Raw genomic sequence first — 24112 nt, 5'->3', positions numbered from 1 at the left:
CAACCAAGGTACATGCCCTTGACCAGAATCAAACCTGGGACCCTTCAGTCCGCAGGCTGATGCTCTATCCACTGAGCCAAACCGGTTAGGGCTTAACCTATCTTTTAATAGACCAGCACAGTTTGGGATAGTAGATATAGAATATTTCTGTAATACTCTGAGAAGTTTTTAAGAAGTAGGATAGGAAATTGATATAGCTTTAAAAAATGATGGGCATAGCACTTAATATTTGACAGAAGACTTGTTTTTTCCTATGTTTTTATTGATTTTATTTTATTTTTTGAAATTGTTTTATTGCTGAAAGTATTACAAAGAGTATTACATATGTCTCCTTTTTTCCCTGCCCTTAACAATCCCCTGGCCTCCCCTACCCCCCAGTGTCTTATGTCCATTGGTTATGCTTATATGCGTGCATACAAGTCCTTTGGTTGATCTCTTACCCTCCCCTCCTGCCCCCCAACCCTCCCCGGCCTTCCCGCTGTAGTTTGACAGATTTTAGAGAGAGATAGAAATATCAATTGGCTGCCTCCTGTACACCCCCCACTGGTGATTAAGCCTGAAACCTGGGCCTTTGCCCTGACTGGGAATCGAACCTGTGACCTCTTGGGGTTCATGGATCGAGGCTCAACCACTGAGCCACACTGGCCAGGTGACTTGAAAAAGGAAGATTAACAGTAGTATCAATCATTTCATTTTTAAAATTTTTCATAGTTGAGGTTATTTGTGAATATAAAACACTTGTTATTAAACTTCGGCATCTTGATGTTCAGAAAATCCGATTTCTTCATTGAAATGAGTCTAGTTGTCTACTTGGCTTCTGCCTTATTTTAAAAAACTGAATTTACTGTGTTTAGATTGTACTGGCAACTTGAAAGTTTTATTGATGCAATTGAGAGAGGCTCCCAAAAACTTTAATTTAGAATTCAGATTGGTAGTTAGGTTAGATTTCTTATTCCCTGCTGGGGTGGGGCAAGAGTAATCATAGATGGTGTTATGTGCGTCCTATTGTGTGATATCAGGAGACACTGAATGTCTAGTCTGTGATAAGGCCATTTTAATTTTTTAAAAATAAGCTTTATTGAGATGTACTTTCTACAATAAAATTAGCTAGGTCTAAGTGTACAATTTGATGAGTTCTGACAAATGTACATTTATATAACTATCACCACAATCGTAGATAATACCCTATTACCTCAGAAATTCCCTCCTTCCCTATGCACTCATTCCCCTCCCCAAGGCCCTCAACCCACCCTATTGGTGTAGCTTCTATCACTTGCCTTTTCTGGAATCTCATAATAAGTGGAACCTTGAAGTATAAGATCATTGTAACTTAAAGGAACACAGAATAAGGTCATTTTGGCCAGGAGCTGCAGGTCTAATTCCTTCCATTTTTATGTGACAGGGACTTGCCATGAGGTGTTGAAGCCTTGTTTCATTGAGTCGGAGAGACTGGACCTAAATGGCGCAGCATGACTTTGCTCCAGCCTGGCTTAATTTTCCCACTCCACCATCATCAACAAAGGTACTCTTTCTTGCATCTTTCTCTCTTCTTTTTGTCTTTCTGTCTGTCTCTTTGGTCACATTCTATACAAGTGTAGTTTTAAGACGTGAAGGCCTAATATTTTTGCAGAGAAATACTTTTTGTATTAACATTTAAGTTAGTTTTTATTTCATCTATTGGTTTTTATTATTTAAAAAATCAGTTTTCAGTGTACCATCATCATATGAAACTATTTACTTCTAAGTTGTCTTTTGTACGAATAAAAGTTTCATACACTATTTCAAATCTGTTAGTATATTGAATATTGCATCCTACCTTTTTCTATATTATTTTTCTGATAAATTGCCTTACTTACTTTGACATAATGTTCGTTGTTTTCTTTGTAAGTGAAGGTTTTTGAAGTCTTTCCATATAACTGGAAGACTTCTTTTTTATATAATCAGTGAGACTTTGAATGGCACATTACTAAAACTTCAGGAGTGTTGAGGAGTTTGCAATATTGTTACAATAATCAGGACTCACTAATCTAAGAATTGTTCATTTTACTAAACTACCAAAACAGCATAGTTTGTATGAGGGACTTTGGAATTGTTAGAGGCAATCTACTTGGTTTAATAGCTGTCATCCACTTCTTTCCTTAATTTGAAGAAATCAAGAGAGGGTCTTGATCATCTGCTGCCTATTAATAAAGCTCTACCAGGTTTTATGAACAGTATTTAAAATAGCTCTTATGGGAACAATTTTATAATTTGGAAAGTTGTTCCCTTATGAGGGACTTGTTAGAGCATAGTAAATTTGGCTATGATATGTTGAAAAAGCTGCACTGGAGTGACAGAATTCCTAGGCAATAGAATTTTCATGTTTGAAGCTGGATCTTAGTAATCATACCTTTTTTATGCAGGTTGATTCACTGGAAGGCTCATTGACTTGCCTTTTGTCATGAGTTAGTGTGAGCCAGGGTGCTTTTCCTGTTCTCTTTCCATAGGACTCATCTTTGGCATTCCATTTCCTGTCCTGTAAAGTGGGATTTGAACTTGGTTGGGAATGGAGACTTCTACTGATTAAGCCACTGGGATCACGTCTTAGTTCAGACTCTCTGTTTACTCCTTTCTCTCTGATGTGTCGGTTTCTGGAATTGCTGCTTAATTTTTCCCCTCAGCTGCTCTCATCTGTCCCTTTAGTGGGCTCATTTCCTTCCAGGCTCACTTCAGAGCTGGGATACATAGAAATTTTCTGCTTCCTTCTTCTCTGTTGTGCATGTTCTCTGAAATGAGTATAAGACTTGTTTTTATTTGTAAGCAGATCAAGAAAATTACCAGCACCTGAAAAGTTAGTTGCAAAACATGAAAACGTTTGAGAATAATTCTTCATTCAAATGTTAATCTGTGGTTGACAGAGACTGACTTTTATGTCTGGTGAAACCCTGCATTCTGGAACCTGACTCTTGATCTGCATGTAGGCCCTCATAAACAGTGATGATGACTTTGAGAATTGGGATCGCCTATTCTAAATTTTCACTGACTTATTCTAAATTGCCTCCAGAAAATGGTATCAATTAGAACTCTTAACCAGCAGTATTTGAAACTATCTCCTTATACTTTACCCAAAGTAATTTTGATAAACACAAACACACACCTTCCAGTAATAACTTTTTATATTCTTTTTTTTTTTTTAAAGATTTTTTTTTAATATATTTTATTGATTTTTTACAGAGAGGAAGGGAGAGAGATAGAGAGTTAGAAATATCGATGAGAGAGAAACATAGATCAGCTGCCTCCTGCACATCCCCCACTGGGGATATGCCCGCAACCCAGGTACATGCCCTTGACCGGAATCGAACCCAGGACCCTTCAGTCCTCAGGCTGACGCTCTATCCACTGAGCCAAACCGGTTTCGGCAACTTTTTATATTCGTATTACCTTCTGTCTTTTACTTTCATCTCAAAATCTCTATTTATGGACTTACATTTATAATTAACCTGTTTTCTACAGAGCCCTTTTAAATCTTATGCTGTATAAGTGGAATAAATAATAATATACTGCTGGGTTCTCTGTTTCAACTTAAAGGAATTATTTCATATATTTGTTTGAAGGGATGATACAAGGATTTAAGGGTAAAAATATTTTCAGAACTTTAGTAGTTTTCTGAGGTGTGTAGAATTTTAGTGCCATCATGTGGTGAGATTTTAAACTGCATTGATAATATCTGGCATAAACACTTTTGAAGTGTTTATTGGAACCCAGTCAGAAGTAAATTTCAAAGAATGTTTTTGTATACACATAGGTATTACTAAAAAGCATACACTTGTGGTGCACTAATATTTCCTGTTGTCTTTTTAAAAAATACATTTTTAAAAAAATATATTTTATTGATTTTTTACAGAGAGGAAGGGAGAGAGATAGAGAGTTAGAAACATCGATCAGCTACCTCCTGCACATCTCCCACTGGGGATGTGCCCGCAACCCAGGTACATGCCCTTGACCAGAATCGAACCTGGGACCTTTCAGTCCGCAGGCCGACGCTCTATCCACTGAGCCAAACCGGTTCCGGCAAAAAATACATGTTTTTATTTTTATTTTTTAAGAGAGAAAGAAACAGATGAGAGAAACATCATTGATCAGATCGCCTCTAGCATGCCCTCCCCCACTAGGGATAGAACCCACAACCCAGGCATGTGCCCTGACTGGGAATCAAACCGGTGACCTCTTGGTTCATAGGTCAAGGCTCAATCACTGAGCCACACTGGCTGGGCTATTAAGGTTTTTTGTTCTTTTTCCATTAAAAAATTCAAACTGGCACAGATTTCATCACCTTTTAGTAGGTTCTGACCTGCAATTTGGGAAAAGTAACATTTTTATTATTATAGGAATGCCAAACTAAAATGGTTGTAGATAACTAAAAATTTAGGTTCCTTTTTAGATAAGCCTTGTTGTCGATACTTCTTTCCCATTATCTTACCTTAGGAAATACAATGAAGTGATTGGTCCTTAGGCTGAAGCATCCTTTTACCAGTTAACCGCCACAATATTTTGAATTTAATTTAAAAAGGTCTGCCGCTTGTGTCTATAGATGCTTATGGCGTATAAATGATTCAGTGCAGTAATTGTTTGAAAAAAGAAAATGCCAGGGGTGCGGTATTAAGAGTAGATGGGTGGTAGGAAAGTGAATAGGGATTTTTTTTTCTTTTTAAACAAAATAACACATTACGATATTCTGCTATAGTCAATACATTTTCATATTCGTATTCAATATTCTGTAGTTATATATATGGCTAGAGCATAGCAATAGTGCTTTATTGATTCTGTCATGGTAACATTTAAAAAACAATGATTAATTCTGTACTTGTCAGTGGTGTTAGCAATGTGAGCCTGCATGAAAAATATGTGCTATTTAAACTTTAGGCCAACAGAGGATCAGAAAATCCAGTCAGACTGGTAGCTGAGTTTATTCACAGTATCAGAGTTTGTATAGTATTCAAACTTCCTGTTTACTATGTACAGTTTTTTGTAACTGACTCAGATATTCTAAGGAATCCAGAAAAAGAATGAAAATGTGCAAGAGAGAGAGAGACGGTCTCTTCCTTGTTCATTGTATCATCTAATGTTTCTTGAGGCGTTACTACATACCAATCACTGTGTAAAATACTTTCTATGACAAAAATCGTAAGCGGTAGATACTCCGGTTTTTTCCTCATTTACAGATGAGAGCACAGGTTGAGAGAGATGAGTAACCTGTTCCAAAGTTCTTGAGCTAGGACAGGAATCCATGTGTATCTGACTTTAAATGTTATCAGTTTAATAACGTTCTTTTCTTGATTGTTAGGTAGTAGACTAGTTTTTAGAAATGAAATACCAGGATGCTTTTTTTAAAAAAATATATTTTATTGATTTTTTACAGAGAGGAAGGGAGAGGAATAGAGAGTTAAAAACATCGATGAGAGAGAAACATCGACCAGCTGCCTCCTGCACACCCCCTACTGGGGATGTGCCCGCAACCAAGATACATGCCCTTGACTGGAATCGAACCTGGGACCTTTCAGTCCGCAGGCTGACGCTCTATCCACTGAGCCAAACCAGTTAGGGCCCAGTTAGGGCTTTTATTCATGCACCAGAATATATTTTTATCCTGGTTTTAGTAAACAAATAAGATTGCTTTTTTTCTTCCCCCTCAAGGATGGCATCTCCAATATCTTTCTATAGTCAGTACACGGGGACCTAACTCTTCTGTGGCTATATAATCTTGTATTGAGTGGATCTGCATGGATTATTTAATGAGTACCTATTAATGGACTAAATTGCAGGAATATATTTGTAGAGTAAATTCCTAGCAGTAGAGTCACTGGATCAGAATGTTTTTATATTTGGTAGATAGTGCCTAATTTCTCTGGGAAAATTGCACCAATTTATAATCCCATCAAAATATTACAAGGGGGCTGGTTTCTTTTTTTTTTTTTTTTTTAATTTTGGTGATGCTGGATGTTTTCACATTTTTAAGTCTTTGTGAAATTGGGTGAAAAATTGTACTTTATTGAGCATATTTTTGTGTTAGGAAAAATTTCTTTTTTTAAAAAAAATATATTTTGCTGATTTTTCAGAGAGGAAAGGAGAGGGACAGAGAGTTAGAAACATCGATGAGAGAGAAGTATCGATCAGCTGCTTCCTGCACACCTCCTACGGGGGATGTGCCCACAACCAAGGTACATGCCCTTGGCCGGAATCGAACCTGGGATCTTTCAGTCCGCAGGCCGACGCTTTATCCACTGAGCCAAACCGGTTAGGGCTAGGAAAAATTTCTAAGAACTTCGTTAATGCAGTCCATTTGTTAATGATTTGTAATAGCTTTTCATATTGTGGGATTTGCTTGCCATTAATATGGCACATATTTTTCTACAATTTGTCTTGGTAGAAGGTTTTAGTGAAATATTTAAATGTATGGAGAAGTGTAGAGAGAATTGAGAGAACACTTAAACACCCACAATACTCATATCTTAATATTTTGCCGTATTAGCTGGAAATAAAACATTGTGTATAGTTGAAGTCCAGCTTACTTCTTTATAACACTTGTTTTAGAAGTCTTCATTTTCTCCCCCACAGGTAGTCTCAATGCATGTTCTTTAATTACTATTCACTATGTGAATGTTAATAAATAGTATTGTTTTGCATGTTTCATGCTTTTATATAAATGATTCATTTATATGTCTGCATCTTGCTTTTACATTAATCCTGCCTTTGAGGTTTTTTCCATGTTGCTACCTGCAGATTTAGTGTAATTATAGAAAACTCTGTCTAGTGTTCTGCCTTGCACCTCTGCCACCTTTCATCTGTCTGTTCAGTTGAGGTGGTGTCTACCTTTTGGCTCCTAGAGAGAGCCCTGCGTTGAGTGTTCTTGTAACGTTTCCTTGTACGTGGGTAAGAATCATCTAGGCCAGTGCTCCGTAAGCTCTAATAATGTGTGATAAGATAACCCTGGGGTTTTCTTAAATGCAGGTTCTGATTAGAGTAGGTTTCAGGGTAGGACCCTAGTTCTAAACTCTTCAAAGTGATGTTGATTTTGCTTGTCTGTGGACCAAACTTCTCGTAACAAGGCTCTAACCTGTAGTTAAAAGAAAAATTGCTGAGACTTGATTAGATATTGCCAAATTCTCTTCCATGTGGTGTACTGAGTTTCACTGCTGTATGCTGCATATAACCATTTACATTATACTCCTGCCAAAATTTTGTCAGATTATCAGAGTGAACATTTTTCCAGTCTTGGCTATAAGATGCGTTTTCATTGTTCTTTGACATTAGATTACATTTCTGTGAATTGCTTATTCACATTCCTTTTTGTTTTTAAATCTTCATTTGAGGATACCTTTCCATTGATTTTTAGGTAGAGTGGAAGGGAGAGGGAGAGACACATCCATTGGTTGCCTCCCGCACACACCCTGAGCAGGGCCAGGGATTGAGCCTACAACCCAGGTATGTGTTCTTGATTGGAATAGAACTGAGACCCTTTAGTATGTGGGCCGACACTATCCACTGAGCCACACTCACAAGGGCTGTACATTCTTTATTATTTCTTTTGGGTTGCTTTGTTTTCATATTGGTTTAAGAAATATACACATATATATTTGTATGAGTGTATATATGTCATTTTAAATGTCTTATAGTTTTACATAGTTTTTTTTTTTTTGTCTTACATGTATTTGGCTAGATGTATGCAGGTGCATTATAGTACTTGTTGCTATTTTATTTATTTTTAAAATAGGTTTTTATTGATTTTAGAGAGAGGAAGGGATGGGGGAGGGGGGGGGGAGAGAGAGAGAGAGAGAGAGAGAAAAAAACATTGATCGGTTGCCTCCCACAAGACTGAACCCGCATCCAGGATGCCCGCAGAAGACAGGAGATAGTCAAGGACTTTGTCTTTCAGGGCATAGCAGACAGCACGAGGCCTGAGGCAGCAGGGCAGCTGGCACCAGGAGTCCCATGGGGCCATGTGAGAGAGAGAGGGACCACGTTGGGGATAGGTAGTGGATTACCATTGCAACTGAGGAGCTCCCCTCCCTGTCCTGGAGGAAACCGTCACATAATACAACCCAGAGAAATGGTCAGAGCATTCAAAACAGTTCCAAGTTTTAACGGAGATTAATAGTTAGTAGTGGGAAAAACCAGCAACTTTTATAAATAGTTGTTTTATACACTTCTAATTTTTTAAAATCATTTTTATATATTCTTTTGACAATTTTTTTGAACATTTGTTTTGGGGAAAGAGGACAGCACTTAAAATAGAACTGTAGCTTTAGTTGCCATAATTGTCAATATTGAAGAAAACCTTGAACTATTTGAATCAAGTACTATATGATACAGAGTATTACATTTTGTTATAAAACCCATATTTTGCCTCGTTCTCTTTATACCATTTTACCTTTCAAATGTTGGGGTGAGTAGAGGTAGTGGCCAAACTCGTTCTGAATGGGTTCCTGTTTTCACAAGGTAGAAGAAAGGAATGGGTCCATCTTACAAGTTACCAAACATTGACATAACTACAACATTTTCTAACCATTTAAAATTCTTGGAAATAAAGCCAGAGAGTATTAGTTTTTAAAGTTGTATTTAGGTTTTATATATATGTTTACCTATATGCTTATAATTTGTTTCAGTCCTCACTGAATTTTGAGAAGCATTCTGAACACTTTTCATGGACAGAAAATCGTTATGATGTGAGTCGTCGGCGACACAACTCTTCAGACGGCTTTGATTCTGGTATTGGACGTCCCAGTGGAGGTAAAATTTGCTAAGGAATGATAGAATTTAAGAAAACTTTTTTTCATATTATTTTAGGAACGTTTTGATTGTCATTCAGACTTTAAGTATAACCATCTTTGAATTTGTAATACTTTACCATTATCAAAAAGGTAACTTTGGAAGGAAAGAAAAAAATGGATGGCGTACGCATGGGAGAAATGGCACTGAAAACATAAATCATCGCGGGGGATACCATGGCGGGAGTGCCCGTTCTCGGAGCAGCATTTTCCATTCTGGAAAAGGCCAAGGACTGCACGACAACAACACCCCTGACAGTGAGCCAGGGAGGAAGGAAGACAGGAGAGAACGCAAACAGTTTGAGGCTGAGGATTTTGTAAGTGTCTTGTCATTTTAGTGCAAATGTGGTTTTTGCAAGTGCTGTTGTAGCACAAGCTCATTTTCTACTGAGAACACAGGTCCAGTTCACAGCTTTCCTTCCCGCCCTCCTTCTGTCTGTGTCCTACTCACCATGGGGTCTTTAAAAACTTTTTTTTTTCCTCTTTTTTTTTTTTGGTCTTTAAAAACTTTTGATAAATTTGTCATTTTATTCCTTATAGAAACCTATTTATTTTAAATATATTTTTATTAGCATCAGCCTGCGGACTGAAGGGTGCCAGGTTCAATTCTGGTCGGGGGCATGTGCCTTGGTTGCAGGCACATCCCCAGTGGGGTGTGTGCAGGAGGCAGCTGATGGATGTTTCTGACTTTCTGTCCCTCTCCCTTCCTCTCTGTAAAAAGTCAATAAAATATATTAAAAAATATATATTTTTATTGATTTCAGACAAGAAAGGAGAGGGAGAGAGAGAAACATCAATGATGAGAGAGAATCATGGATTGGCTTCCTCCTGCATGCTCCCTGCTGGGGATCAAGCCTGCATGTGCCCTGACTAGGGATGAACCGTGACCTCCTTGTTCATAGGTTGACGCTCAACCACTGAGCCATGCCAGTCAGGCTCCATGTAGAAATTTAAACAATTGCCCTCAGAAATAATGCTGAGTTCTAGTGACCTGTTTGCAAGTGCATCATAATACTATTTTTAGAAAGCTGGTACATTTTTGGAAAGACTATTTTACCAGTACATTTTACTTAAATTGCCTCTCTTACACTTGATTACTTATGTATGACTCTTAATGAATCCCAGGATAGCTCTCCTTTCTTTCAGCTACTTTCTCTATTCAGAAGTTTCTTTGTGCTCAGGAAAGGAAAACTAATTGTTAGCCTAGGTCAATTACTACTAAAAATAAGTATGAACTAATTAAAAACAGAATTTTCTTAATTTTTCCTATTGGTAAATCTCACCATGTGGCTGGCTTATCTAAACACTATGTTTCAAGTTACATAAAAATTGACCTAGTGTACACTCTTATCTAGTTCTTGTGATTCATTCCGGTAATTTCTTTTTGTGTATATGTTCATTCTTCATTCAGCATTCGAGTGGTTCTGAGTCCTAACTGTTCTTGGTCTTCAGAATACATAGGTGAATAAGATAGGCAAGGTCCTTTACTGTTAGTGAGTTTATATTCTTTTTGGGACTTTAGGCCATAAAAAGAAAAAATAATTAGTATTTTGCAGAGAATTTAGACAGGAAGTGATTGGCCACTCTGGTTTAGCAGATCAGAAGAGGTTTCTGCAGGGAAGTGTCTTAAGCTGGGACTTGGAGGAGTGAGTTCTGTTACGACTGGTAGGATGGGGAAGAGCTGGTAAAGAGTAGTGTTCGGTCCCAGTAGAGAGAGAGGAAGGGGTTTTAATTGAGTAGGACTCTTGCCTGTAACATAAAACATTTTAGTTTCATTACAAATGCACCAGGCAGCCTCTTTGGAGAAGCCATGTGAGTTGGTTTTAGTTGATTTGAAGACGGTTCCAGTAGTTAGACCTTGAATGGGTTACAGTGAGAGCAGAGACCAGTTAGGAAGTGGCCGGCGGGAGTTGATCAGGAGGAAACAGTTTGACTGGGTGGGAGCTGTGACAGGCGAAGATACATGGTTTGAGATGTAATTTGGTGATGGTTTGGGGGGAGGGTGGAAGTGAAAGAACATGACAGATTGGATTGAGGTCAAGGAAGTGGTGAGGGAAAGAGAAGGACAGGAATTATGCTTAGGTCCTGTAACCTGGTAGCCTTGGAATCACTGTACCTTCCCGTTTCGGTAGCCCATTTTATCCACTCGATAGTTACTACGAAATGGAATTTTTATCATCTAAACAAACCAGAAATGATAATCGTATGCTCTCCTAGTGTTGTGAGGGTTAAATGAGTAATGTAAGTAAATCACTTCATGAACAGTGCCCGACACATAGGCACTCAGCACAACCTAGCTGCTGCTGTTATCATACCCCACCCCCACTTCCAAGACGGCCGGCATCAGCTATTACAACCCAGTCCTGGCATGCAGACCCATCACCTGCTGCCTCATACAGAGGAGCCTGGAGAAGCGCATGTAACTGCCGCCAGTCCTCTTGAGTTTGTGTCAAGGAATCCACTGGTTTGCGTGCATGCCCTTTGGCGCTTTTGGTAATGTCAGTAGAGGATTCTTTTTTTTTCCAACACACGTTAAGCACCTTTATGGCATGGCAGGCTGTGTTGCTAGATAACATGGACCATATCTGATATAACTAATGGAAATTTAGGACTTGAGATGGTAAACATATCTACTAAGATTAGCTTTAGAGCACACATTCAGTGCTCAACTCCATTTCTTTTTTTAAAATATATTTTTATTTTATTTTTTTAAATATAGTTTATTGGTGTTTTACATAGAGGAAGGGATAGGGATAGAGAGTCAGAAACATCGGTGAGAGAGAAACATCGATCAGCTGCCTCCTGCACACTCCCCACTGGGTATGTGCCCGCAACCAAGGTACATGCCCTTGACCGGAATCGAACCCGGGACCCTTGAGTCTGCAGGCCGATGCTCTATCCACTGAGCCAAACCGGTTAGGGCTAAAATATATTTTTAATGATTTTAGAGAGGAAGGGAGAGGGAGAGATAGAAACATCAATGATGAGAATCATTGATTAGCTGCCTTTTGCATGCCCCCTACTGGGGATCGAGCCTGCAAGCAGGTCATGTGCCCTTGACTGGTATCAAACCTGGGATCCTTCAGTACGCAGGGTGATGCTCTATCCACTGAGCCAAACCAGCTAGGGCTCCATTTCTTTTTAATATTATGAGCATCACTTGTTAAAATAAGAATTTGCACTTCGCTTTGAGAACGAGTTGCTCACTAAAGCATCCAGTAATGAAAGCAAGAATTGGGGACAGTTTGATTTCCTCTTCCCTGCTCTTGCCCTTATGCTGAGAAAGGGTCTCTCTCTCAGATTGATGCAGAGACTGATTCTCTTGTGTTGGTGGTTGTTGTTCTGACACTTTTCTCTGATGCATTTGGGGATGAGGGAAATATTTAAAGACATTTTCCTTGTTTCCTAGTGCTAGGAGGGAGGATAGATGGTAACCGTTTTAATAATGAGCAGGCTAAGTTGAAAGTTAGGGCTATGATTATAATTATTCTGTAATCGTTGAGATAATTATGTCAGGTTTTTCAGAATGATTTTGAGGTTACTTTTAAAAGGATTTATTTTTTTTAAATGTGAGAGGTTAAACATTTTTTGTGTTGTTTTCATTCCAACTTTCTTTCAGCCGTCTTTAAATCCTGAATATGAGAGAGAACCAAATCAAAATAAGTCTTTAGCTGCAGGTGTATGGGGTAAGTAATTTTTTATTTATCTTTGAGGGGTATAAAATATTTGTAGGTTTTACTTTTCTGTGTTTTTAAAAATAAATAGGTCAGAATTAAATCTTTTCTTTTAAATATGTTTTGATGTGCTTAGCTACGAAAGGGTGGCACTTAGCTTTTAAAAACAAGGTATTAGAGATAAAAGAAGGTTTTGAGTCGAAGTGAATGATTTGCCCATGTTTGTACCATTAAGTATACTCACATGAATTTTTAAAAAATGGTCATAAGTTAATGTAATGAATGGATGTCATTTTGAGAGTACCCCAATCATCAACTAAAGAAAAGATTTAGTTTTAAATTAATTTTTAGTTTTTCAAAGTTGAAAACTTAGTTAACTGGAAAGATACATACTTCTAATCATACCTATGAAAATGGTTACACATAGAGTATTAAATATGTATAAATTTGCCTATGGAACTAGTCAGTGTTTGAAATTATTTGCTTTTTGATTGTCAAAGCTCAATGACAGTTTTTCTGGTAATTCCGTTTTCTTTAAAACTGCTTAGAGTTTAATTTGATAGCATCTTACAAAAGATTTAAACTGCACTTAGTATAAATTAGACAGCATTTTAAAGATTCAAGTGAAGTTTAAAATAATGGAAAAATTTATAATATAAAGATTTGATATCTGAAAAATAAATTATTATTTGATACCAAATTCAAAGGTGGTGTATTCACTTTGGAACTTGTACACGATCATTTGTATGTTTCTACTGAAAATCAACAACTTATCAAAACAAGGATTGTGGCTATGGCAGCATACTAGTCCTAACAATAAAGGCATTATTTTAAACTTTGCCACTTCCTGTGCTGTTCTTTATTGTATTTATGGGGTGATACTCTGGGGAATTATTTTGTTTCTTTTGATCTCCAGATTGATTTAAGGGTTTTTGAGGGTGGGGGTGGGGGTGGTCAGACACTTTTGTGAGAACCATGTGAATGGCATTGTTTTTTCTGTATTGCAAATTAGTATTTCTACCACTCTCCCCAGGCCTACACGCCCAGACACACACATACCCAACCAAAACAATCTCCCAAGCTCCTCTCTTAGGTATGTTTCCTTATTATTCAGTTTTTCTGGGAACAGCTGATTGCATAAGAATATAGAATCACCTGGAAGGTGTTAAATAGATTCTCTAAGGAATTAGGAATGATTTGGATTTGATTAGAATGAAAGTACATAAAAAGTCAAGAATGTCAGCGAGCATTTGTCATATAAAATTACCTATAGATACTATTGGTATTGATCCTTTGTTAATTTAATAAGTTTAGAGGAAATGATTTAAAGGCAAATACTTCTTTGAAAATATTGAGAATACAGTGTGTTAATATAAGGATTTTGGGTCTACTATTTCAGGGTTGGTGTAATAAGGATTTTGAGCACTAGTTGAAAGATGTTTAAAAGGAAGATGTACTCTTTACTGTGTCTTAGGTAAACTGCGAAGTGTATCTGCATTAGAAAACAATGGTTAATTGTGGCTTGGTTAATTGGTAAATTCCCAGTACTTCCCATAGGAATACAATGAAACTTTCATTGTATGGCACTTTATTATTCCTTTCTCACTTCCCCCCGGGTTCCCAAATACTGTTTTACCCATTGCAACATTTAAAATAGCGATTGTGTTCCTGAGGAAGACATGAGAATTTAGGAAAGACTTCAGTTGAACCTTTTCTAGTGCTTCTTTCCAGGTAAGTAAAAATTTAATAATGGAAATGAAATGCCTATTAAAAATAAATCAGTTTGTCCCTGAAATTATTTTTTATAGATCAAATATTGCAAGAGTCTAAACATACATCTCAATTTTAAAAAGACCTTTTGGGAAAGTAATTAAGCCATTTAAAATGTAGTTACATAAGCTTGATTCTACTTAGAAGCTAATTGGATTTACTGGGAATACCATGCAGCTCGTACCCTTGACCTTAGCCAGGGCCGCTGTTGCTGGTGCACAGGGTGAATGCTCTCTAGATCAGTCAGTCTTATTTCCATTCGTTAATACTGTGAAACTAAATCGAAGATTCAGGGTGTTTTAGTGTGCCTGTGGGAACTTTAAAATAATTTAGTTGTGTGATTTGTTTGGGGGGGTGAGAAGAGATAAAATGATAGGTTTATTATGGTTTGTATGCAATTTGAGACATAATTAGAAACTGGTTTTTGTGTTTTCAGGACTCCTACTGGCTATTTTTGTGACCACACAACATGTCAGCAATATATTATTGGCAGAGCCTAACAAACATGCAGTGCTTAAGAAACTGAATCATGAAAACGTGTCATTAGTAATCAACTTAAAACTTAGTCTTGTTTCAACTCAGCATTCTTATTTGTGTCTATTCCTTTATAACTTGATGATGAACTTACCTGATTTTTGCTCATACTTGATATACTGCTTGAGGGCATCAAGGTTCATTTTTAAGAATTTTGTTTAGCTTTTAAAATCAAAGCAAATTGGTGACCAGTTTTAAAAGATGGGACGTTTTCTAGAGAATTCAATGATATTAACCACAAGCATACAGACATGATTCCATTAAATAAGCTAGATCATGTTGAAAAGCTCTGTTGTTTTTTTTTAAGGAACTTTGTAAGCAGGATTAAGAGAAGGGAATAATCTGTATCAAATGTCTTTGTAAAAGCATTATATGGGTAAATTATGTATTGAAATGACTTCACTTTCCTTGATGTCCTTCTTATATGGAAACAGTTAAAATTATTCCAAGGTTCAAGGTTGAGAAAAGAAAAGTAAGGGGGTTTGATTGGACAACGTGCCACAAGTAAATTTTATTTGGTCAGAGTTAGAAGTATCACTTGTTCAACGTGGAAATTGTTTTTATTTTAGAAGTGTATTTCTTTAAGCCTGTCCTTCATATGAGTAAATAGGGGACTTTGTTAAAGGAAAAGTGCCATACCCCGCTATTGACATAAATTATAAGTTAGTTAAACTCATTTGATTAACACTCTCATACTGTTGCAAAACAAGACAGATTTGTTCATTAAATTAAAAATTTCAAACAGCATCAGTCTCTATAAAAATAATCTTGACAGGTTATTTAGTAAAATAGTGTTCACAATACCCTGCCTGGCTCCCTTGGTTGGAGCGTCGTCCCGTACACCATATGGTTGTGGGTTCAATTCCTGGTCAGAGCGGATATCTAGGTTGCAGGTTCCATGCCCTGCTGGGGCTCATAAGAGTCTCAACCAATTTCAGTGTTTCTCTCTCACATCAATGTTTCTTTCTCCCTTCCCCTCTCTCTAAAAAATAAAAACATATCCTCGGGTGAGGATTTAAAAAAATGTGCTCACAATAGTAATTTCTTTTAATTGCTGTGGTACAAATTCTTTGAGTTTAATATTTGTATATCGTGTCTTATGTGACTCAGTTCCTCCCCAAGTTAGTGTGAAGACTTAATCACTTACTGTTTTACCCTTCACTTGGCTGTATGCTTTTGTTCACACATAAAGTTGTTTCTTTTCACCCTAGCCTGTTTGGCTCAGTGGATAGAGCATTGGCCCGTGGACTGGAGGGTCCTGGGTTCGATTCTGGTCAAGGATACATACCTCGGTTGCAGGCTTCATCCCTGGCCCCACGTGCAGGAGGCAACCAATTGATGTATCTCTTTTACATCGATGGTTTTCTCTGTCTTTCCCGCTCCCTTCCACTCTCCCTAAAAATCAATGGAAAAATGTCCTCAGGGTGAGGATTAACAGAAAAAAAAAAGAATAAAGTTGTTTCTTTTCTTGAGTCAAGATAATGAGGATCTCAGTTAAAAGTGGCATGAGCGTGATGGTGAAGGCAAGGTGTGCCCTCATGTCACTGGGGCGGTGCCGACTTCAAGCCTCTTATTCTGACAACTCAGTGTAGACTCGGTCCTGGTGTTTTTCGTTGGGGGAGGTAAACATTTTGAAGAATCTTGCCGCAGTGCCATGCTCTCCAGCAGTGCAGTGCAGTGTACAGTACATTGGCTTTGGAATGAGATGGACCTGGGCCCTAACATTACGTCTTGTACGTATTGGTTATTTAGACTCCGGAAGATTGTACTTAATCTCTCGGAGTGAATTTTGTCATGTGTTAGATGAGGATGACCGCAGTCATCCTCATGAGAAAAGCATTATTAATGTTCGTCTACTATGTAAAATCTTTGGTCATGTAATAGGTGTTTAATAAAAGTTAGCTAGTTATGTTGTCCAAATCTAATAAACCAGGGAGATTCTAGAAGATTTATTAAGAGACCAAAAAGAAAAAAAAAATTTAGGTGATACATCAAAGAATAAAGTAATAAGTGATTGAAACAAAAATTTTAGCTAGCCGGTAATTTTATATGGCAGCTATGTAGAGAGTATAGTGAAAGAAAGGATGAGAAATTAAGCATATGGCCAATTTGCTTTGTATTACATGTGACTATATATTCCTCACCCAAATTTTCTCATTTCGTTTTTTAGGGAGGGGGGCAGAGAGAGCAGGGGTAGAGGAGAGAAAGAAACACCGATGGGTTGCTTCCCACACACACGCCTCTACTGGGGCCGAGCTTGGCACCTGCAACTGAGTGAGGTACATGCCCTTGACCCCTCAGTCCGAAAGCCCTAACCACCAAGCCAAACCAGCTAGGGTGATGCGGCAGTATTTTATTTCTCATCTTTCTCCAAAGAATTGAGTCATTTCTTCCACCATTGCCTTTGTATGGAAGGAATGAAAGTAATTATATTCACAGATATTGGGAGCATGAATAACAGGATAGTAAAAGGATATTGAAAATTAGTTATTGGTAGATTACAGTTGTTTCTGAGGATGACAGGGAACTAACGATATGAAGATTCAGAGTCATGTTTGCCTTCAGGTGCCTTGAACTTAAATTTGAATGAGAACACCTGCTTGATGCAATGAGCCATGTGGTTAACGAGTCATTCTCTAAGGTCACTCACTTTCTAACTCGTAGGTCAGTGTTAGAGCCTGTCATCAACACAGACACTTTCTCTTTAAAAGAATAATCAAGAGTAAGAACCATGCCATTGCACTCATGTGGGGTATGAAGCTGAGACTCAGGCACAGACAGCAGGAGGGCGATCACCACAGGGAGGGGATGGGAGGGTCCTGGGGGGTAAAGGGGCCAAATCCATGGTGACTGACGATGGTTTGATTTTGGGTGGTGGGCACACAAGGGCAATATACAGACCATGTATCATAAGAAAGTACTCCTGAAGCGTATGTGATCCTATTAACCAGTGTCCCCCAATAAGTTAATAAAAGGTAAAAGAATAAATAATTTGGGTAGTTTTCATACAGTTTACCAATTGACAAAGGAAATGGAAAAGGCGTAGGAGACAGTGGATATGGTTTGAATCCAGCAGCTTCAGCACTTCACTTGGAAGGAGAATTTGAAGCCTCAGGTGATTGGAGAGCCTCTCCATGTCCCCCGGGTCCTTGTTTAGTTCAGTTTCTGAGATGGCCCCGGAGGAAGTTGGGTTTGGTTGTTTGAGGTGGAGCATCATCATAAAACATCTATGCAACATTCTGCACCACAGGATCCTGTCTCTTTTAATATGCAACACTAGCTAACCTTAATTTAGAATTCCTTGGATTTCTTTCTTTGCGTTAATTCTTTTATTCTGAACTCTTTATGAAACTGATGTTTTCAGAAATATTCATTGCAATAATTGGGAACACGCTCACAGGTAACACCTGTGTGATTATACATCCATCAAACTCTAAGAGTTTTTCATGTTTTAGTAATTGCTGTGGTCTTGAGAAAAGCTTTTAGTTAGCAAGTGTTATTCCTAGTACTACCTCAGAAGTAGGATTGAGTCAGTTACCCTGCACCTCATAAATGCCTTCAGTGTAGTGGTCAATATTTGAATGAATTGGTTGGTATGTCAAAACAGAATTCTTTCATCAGTCATAACTCAAGTAGAAATAGAGGCAATAAGTGAGAATGAAAAGGATTAGGAAAATTCTCTTTTCAAAATGGAAAAGCAGAAAATATACTTCATATTTCAAGTCTTAAGGGCCATTAGGATGAAAATTGCAATGAAAATAAAATATTTTGGGAGCTAATCTTGGTTTGGTGATAGTTAACATCTCCAGGCCACTGTCTAGCTGAATTCATTATCTGTATTACTTGACGTTGCTCAGTTCTTCCATGATTTGTTCAGTTATGTTTAGCTATATTTCTTATGCAGGAGTATAGCTTATACTTATTTAGCTTACTTCACCCAGGAAGCAGCTGTTATTTTTAAAATACAATCAAAGCTTAGAGTATGCTGTTCTTGTGGTGGTTTAATTTTATGTTAAATTTAAACTGTAACTCCTGCTCGTGCTTTGTCTATGCAGAGTACCCTCCGAACCCCACGTCTAGAGCTCCCAGGATGCTGGTCATTAAGAAAGGCACTGCCAAGGACTTGCAGCTGTCCGGGTTCCCCGCCGGAGGGGCCCCCCCGTCGCAGCCAGTGAAGAACGGGACTGGCCCCAGTGTTTATAAAGGCCTGGTCCCCAAGCCTGCTGCTCCGCCCACAAAAGTAAGCCCCACACGGTGACCATGACAAGTTTCAGTTGATGTCAGTGGAATTATTTTGGGAAAATAGTGTTAGAAAATCTACACTGAATTACTGGATTGTTTTGTTGGGGACCGACTTGTGTGTCACTAATTTTAATTATCCTTTAAATGGCGCGTGTTTTCTTGTTTTAGTAGTAAATGAAATCTGTAAAACTTGTTTTGCTAGATGCTGCATCTGACAGTGATGGTGAACCTTCTGAGCTTGGCGTGTCAGCATTTTTAAAAACCCTAACTTAACTCTGGTGCCGTGTCACATATAGAAATTTTTTGATATTTGCAACCATAGTAAGATAGAGACTTATATTTTTGATATTTATTTTATACTAGAGGCCTGTTGCACGAAGAGATTCGCGCAATAGGCCTTCCCTTCTCCTGGCTGCCGGCACCGGTTTTCCTCTGGCGCCCGGGACCCAGGCCTTTGTCCGGCCAGAGCCGCCTTCCGTCCTCCGTCTTCGCAGCCCTGGCCGGGGCCACCTTCTGTCTTCTGTCTTTGCGGCTCCGGCTCGCCTTCAATCTTTGCTCCTCCGCTTGGAGCCTACGTATGCAAATTAACCGCCATCTTTGTTGGCGGTTAATTTGCATATCACACTGATTAGCCAATGGGAGGCATAGCGAAGGTATGGTCAATTACCCTGTTTGTCTATTATTAGATAGGATATTTAAATGCCTTTTAACAAAGAAAAATCAACCAAAAAAACGAGTTCAGAGGTGACACGCGTGTCATAGGTTTGCCATCACTGATCTATGATATATTTGCTTAATAATATATAATGCTGTTTTCTTGGTGTACTATCTTAGGTTTTTGAAACTCCCACTAGTGGTTTCTTGACAATAGGTAAAAGAAATCTCATTTTAGGTTTATAAAACTGAAAAAAATTGCAATGTCGTTAGATGTTTTTATTTGAATACCACACTTTGATTTTATTTATAGAAAAAGATGCAAGAGGATTGTGTGGTAATGATTACGATCTAATACAAAAATATTTGCTTTATGAGCCACATATAGTCACCTTTATTTTATATTGTTCGCTTTTTCTCTCTTCTGTGTAATCTATATTTTTTTTTCTTTTTTTAAAATTATTATTAGTTAAGGTATTACAAATGTGTCCTCATCCCCCCCATTAACCGCAACCTCCCCCCCCCCGCCCACTCACGATCCCATCCCCCTGTTGTCCTATATTTTTATATATATTAATGTTTGTGTGTTTTTCTTTAGCCTACACAATGGAAAAGCCAAACTAAAGAAAATAAAGTTGGGACTTCTTTCTCTCATGAGTCTACATATGGTGTTGGCAACTTCAATGCTTTTAAATCAACAGCCAAGAATTTTAGTCCATCAACAACGACAGTGAAAGAGGTATGGCATTTGCAATTATTTCTGAGGGATGTAACGTTGTAATCACGAGTTTCATTAACAGAAATACTCACAAGTTCTTTTACAAAACTTTATTGAGAGATTTCTCCTCTACTTGCTGACACTTTTGAACATTAAGTAGGAATGAGTTTTAATGAAAATTTTCCAAAACCCAAAATGTAGACAAAATAATACCCATATACCCAGCAACCAGAAAGACTAATTAAGAATTAGGAAAATGACAATTTAGACATTTTTGATAAAGTTATGCTATGCATATGATGTCTGACCCTTCACGGAAATCGAGGATTTGTATGATACCATCTTTAGGGGCTGATGGAAGCTTTATTGGTGCTAACACTTAGGGGGCAGAGGGAGGGTGAGGGGAAAATGCACATTATTGCACTGGCATGAGATGCCTGCTAAGCTAATTATTTCTGTGTCATTGGACCAGGTTCTGGAACTTCAATACCAGGGAGTTTTCTGACCAGGTTAGGGTCAGAAGACACTTGTGACTCTGTCCTTAAACTTGGACTGGCGCTGGGCGCTGGGCTCTGGGCGCTGGGCGCTGGGCGGGAGCACTCCTCACGCACTGGTTCTCCATCGTAGACCTTCAGAGCTTTGGGGGGAGGACCAGCGTGTCAGCTGGTTGGTTGTGGCTGAGATTCATTACAGGCTTACAGACCTTTTGCCAACAGTTAGGCGTTACGGTTTATTTCCTAGTGAAGAATCTGATACAGAGTTCTAACATTCTGATTCTACTGTAACCCTCTGTCAAAACAAAACACTGAAGACAAAAGGATGTCAGTACATGCTTCTTCTCCTCTCCCCCCTGCTCATCCAAATTTCCCTGGTGAAATCCTGCCCGATAAAACCCCGTGTGTGCCTGCCTGTCAGTCCCTGCAGATAGATCTTATTGGCGCTGTTATTAGACCTTGAAGCTTAGAACTGTGGGAGACAGTATAAAACCCTGCTTTTCTGTGTATTGTAGAAACGCTTTAAACAATTTCAGGTTTTTTTATTTTATTTTTATTTTTTAAAAATATATTTTACTGAATTTTTACAGAGAGGAAGGGAGGGGGACAGAGAGTTAGAAACATCGATGAGAGAGAAACACTGATCAGCTGCCTCCTGCACAGCCCCTACTGGGGATGTGCCTACAACCAAGGTACATGCCCTTGACTGGAATCGAACCCGGGGCCCTTCAGTCCGCAGGCTGACACTCTATCCACTGAGCCAAACCGGTCAGGCCTAAACAGTTTCAGGGTTTTTTAAAGTTTTATAAAATAGTATTTAAACTCCTAACTTCGAGTCATCGTTCTTTGTGTTATCAGACCTTAATTGTTTCTGGAATAAGAAAATTTTTCCTTTTTTTTTTTTGAGAAAATTCTTTTGTTTACTCATCCAATGGGGTAGCTAAAACATGGGGATAGAGGAAAGTCTTTGACATAGACCTTAGCATCAGTTTTGTATTCTGGATGAAGGTGAAAGAGGAAGTTGTGGTTGTTTTGAACTTTACATTGACATTAGTTCTCTACATATTTATCAACATTTCTGAATTTTTTTCTTAGTGTAATCGCTCAAATTCCTCTTCACCTGTTGACAAACTGAATCAGCAGCCTCGTCTAACCAAGCTGACACGAATGCGCACTGATAAGAAGAGCGAGTTTCTGAAAGCGTTGAAACGGGACAGAGTGGAGGAGGAGCATGAGGATGAAAGCCATGCTGGCTCTGAGAAGGTGACTCTTGGTTTGAGTAATGGGTCGTTGAAATATCTGGACAAATACCAGTTAGGACCCTTGCAGCGACTTCAATGACTTTTTTTTTTTTTTTTTTCCTAAAGTACATTTCTCTCATTCTGAAGTTCCTGTGCAAAAATAAAATTGAAAAATTCCTGTTCAAATATGTCTTTTTGTTTTCCCCACATTGCCTATTTTCATCCTTTGGGCTTTTGCCTTTGTTGAAAAATGTAAATATTAGCTAATAAGCTGTGTGTATCCATCCAGCTTAGTGTGTGTGTGTGTGTGAGTGTGTGTGTGTGTTTTAAATATTTACATATTTTAATTGATATAAGGGAGAGGGAGAGAGAGGTAGAAAAATCAGTGATAAGAGAATCATCATTGGCTGCCTCTGGCCTGCCCCCAACTGGGGATTGAGCTGCAACCAGGGTATGTGCCCTGACCAGGAATCGAACCAGCGACCTCTTGGTTTCTGGGTCGATGCTCAACCACTGAGCCTTACCGGCCAGGCCATCAGATTTTATTTTAATGAGAATGTCTTCTAAATTTAATGATTATAAGTATTATATTTATATATAATCAATGTAAGAGAACTGGGACCTACTAAAGTTTTTAACAACAGTATTCTCTAACCCATTCTTTTTTAACTCCCTAAAAATCAGGATGAAGACTCATTTAATTTGCATAACAGCAATAGTACTCACCAAGACAGAGATATAAACCGGAACTTTGATGAAAATGAAATTCCACAGGAGAATGGCAATGCCTCGGTCATTTCCCCGCAGATCATCCGGTCCTCAACCTTCCCACAGACTGATGTTCTTTCAAGTTCCCTTGAGGCAGAACACAGGTTAATATTTATTTTTACTTCTCTGTATTTTTTATATTCAGGATTTTGATATTATAGAAATGCTGTGATTCATTTTTTAACAGTCTTATTGAGATATAATTTATATGCCATACATTTCACACATTTTAAAAGTACAGTTCACTGATTTTTTTAGTCTATTCAAAGTTGTGCAGTTGTCGTCAGAATCTAGTTTTAGACAATTTCCATTGCACCCAAAAGAAACCCCGAGCTCATCTGCAGTAGTTGCTCCTCCTCTCCTCTGTCGTAGGCAGCCCAGCCCACTTCCTGTATCTGTAGACCTGCCTTTTCAGTGTATTTCATATAAGTGGGATCCTAAAACCTTGTCCTTTATGTCTGGCTTCTTTCTCTCAGCATGTTTCTAGGCCCACAGACACGACAGCACCTGTCACTTCTTTGCTCCTCTTGTTGCCTCCACTACCCTGTGCGGCTCTCCTGTTCATGGGCTGATGGGATTGGGCTGTTGGTACTTGTGCGTTTTGTGAATCATGCTGCTGTGAGCATCCCTGTGCACAGTTCTGTATGAGCTTGTGTTTATTTCTTTTGGGTAGACGCCTAGGAGTGGAATTGCTGGGACCGTGCTTACATTTTGAGACACTGCCAAACTCTTTCCATGCGTTCGAATGCACACTTGACATTCTCCTCAGCATCATGGGAAGATGCCCGTTTCTCCAGGATCTCAGGGACACTTGAGACCGTCTACCTTTTTGATCATAGCCATTCTAATGGATATGAAGTGATCATCTTTGTGTGTGTGTGTGTGTGTGTGTGTGTGTGTGTGTGTGTGTACACATATTTTAGAGAGGAAGGGGTGGGGAGAGAGAGAGAGAAACATCACTGATGAGAGAGAATCATTCAGTTCCCAGGCCAGTGCTCTGTCCACTGAGCCATACTGGTTAGGGCTCTTTTGTGGTTTTTAATGTGCATTGCAGAATGACTAACAGCATTGAGCGTTTTTTTAATGTGTACTTATTAGCTATTTGTATATCTTCATGGGAGAAATATTTGTTGAAATTCTTTATCCATTGTTAAATTGCATTATTTGTCTTACGGGTGTAAGAGTTATTTACATGTTTTGGATATAAGTTTCT

The 24112-nt window shown here is 38.4% G+C and overlaps 1 protein-coding gene across 5 annotated transcripts in view; it reads left to right on the top strand.

Annotated features, from left to right (window-relative positions):
* The window catches only part of GPBP1 (GC-rich promoter binding protein 1), a 47408-nt gene that overhangs the window by 19757 nt on the left and 3539 nt on the right, over nucleotides 1-24112 (top strand). For 2 of the 5 annotated variants that reach the window (XM_081089685.1, XM_081089686.1), the window contains exons 3-11: nucleotides 1403-1522; nucleotides 8643-8766; nucleotides 8898-9121; nucleotides 12424-12490; nucleotides 13512-13571; nucleotides 18838-19022; nucleotides 20277-20417; nucleotides 21986-22153; nucleotides 22816-23003. In XM_081089685.1, coding sequence (XP_080945811.1) covers nucleotides 1460-1522; nucleotides 8643-8766; nucleotides 8898-9121; nucleotides 12424-12490; nucleotides 13512-13571; nucleotides 18838-19022; nucleotides 20277-20417; nucleotides 21986-22153; nucleotides 22816-23003 — 1220 coding nt within the window. In that variant the 5' untranslated portion in view covers nucleotides 1403-1459. The remainder of the gene's footprint in view (nucleotides 1-1402; nucleotides 1523-8642; nucleotides 8767-8897; nucleotides 9122-12423; nucleotides 12491-13511; nucleotides 13572-18837; nucleotides 19023-20276; nucleotides 20418-21985; nucleotides 22154-22815; nucleotides 23004-24112) is intronic. The other 3 variants (XM_081089687.1, XM_081089688.1, XM_081089689.1) reach the window with 2 other exon arrangements.

This window comes from Myotis nattereri, assembly GCF_964212035.1.
Source record: "Myotis nattereri genome assembly, chromosome: 4".
NCBI classification, from domain to species: Eukaryota; Metazoa; Chordata; class Mammalia; order Chiroptera; family Vespertilionidae; genus Myotis; species Myotis nattereri.
The sequence above is the reverse complement of the archived record's forward strand: the minus strand, read 5'-3'. Positions and strand labels throughout refer to the sequence as shown.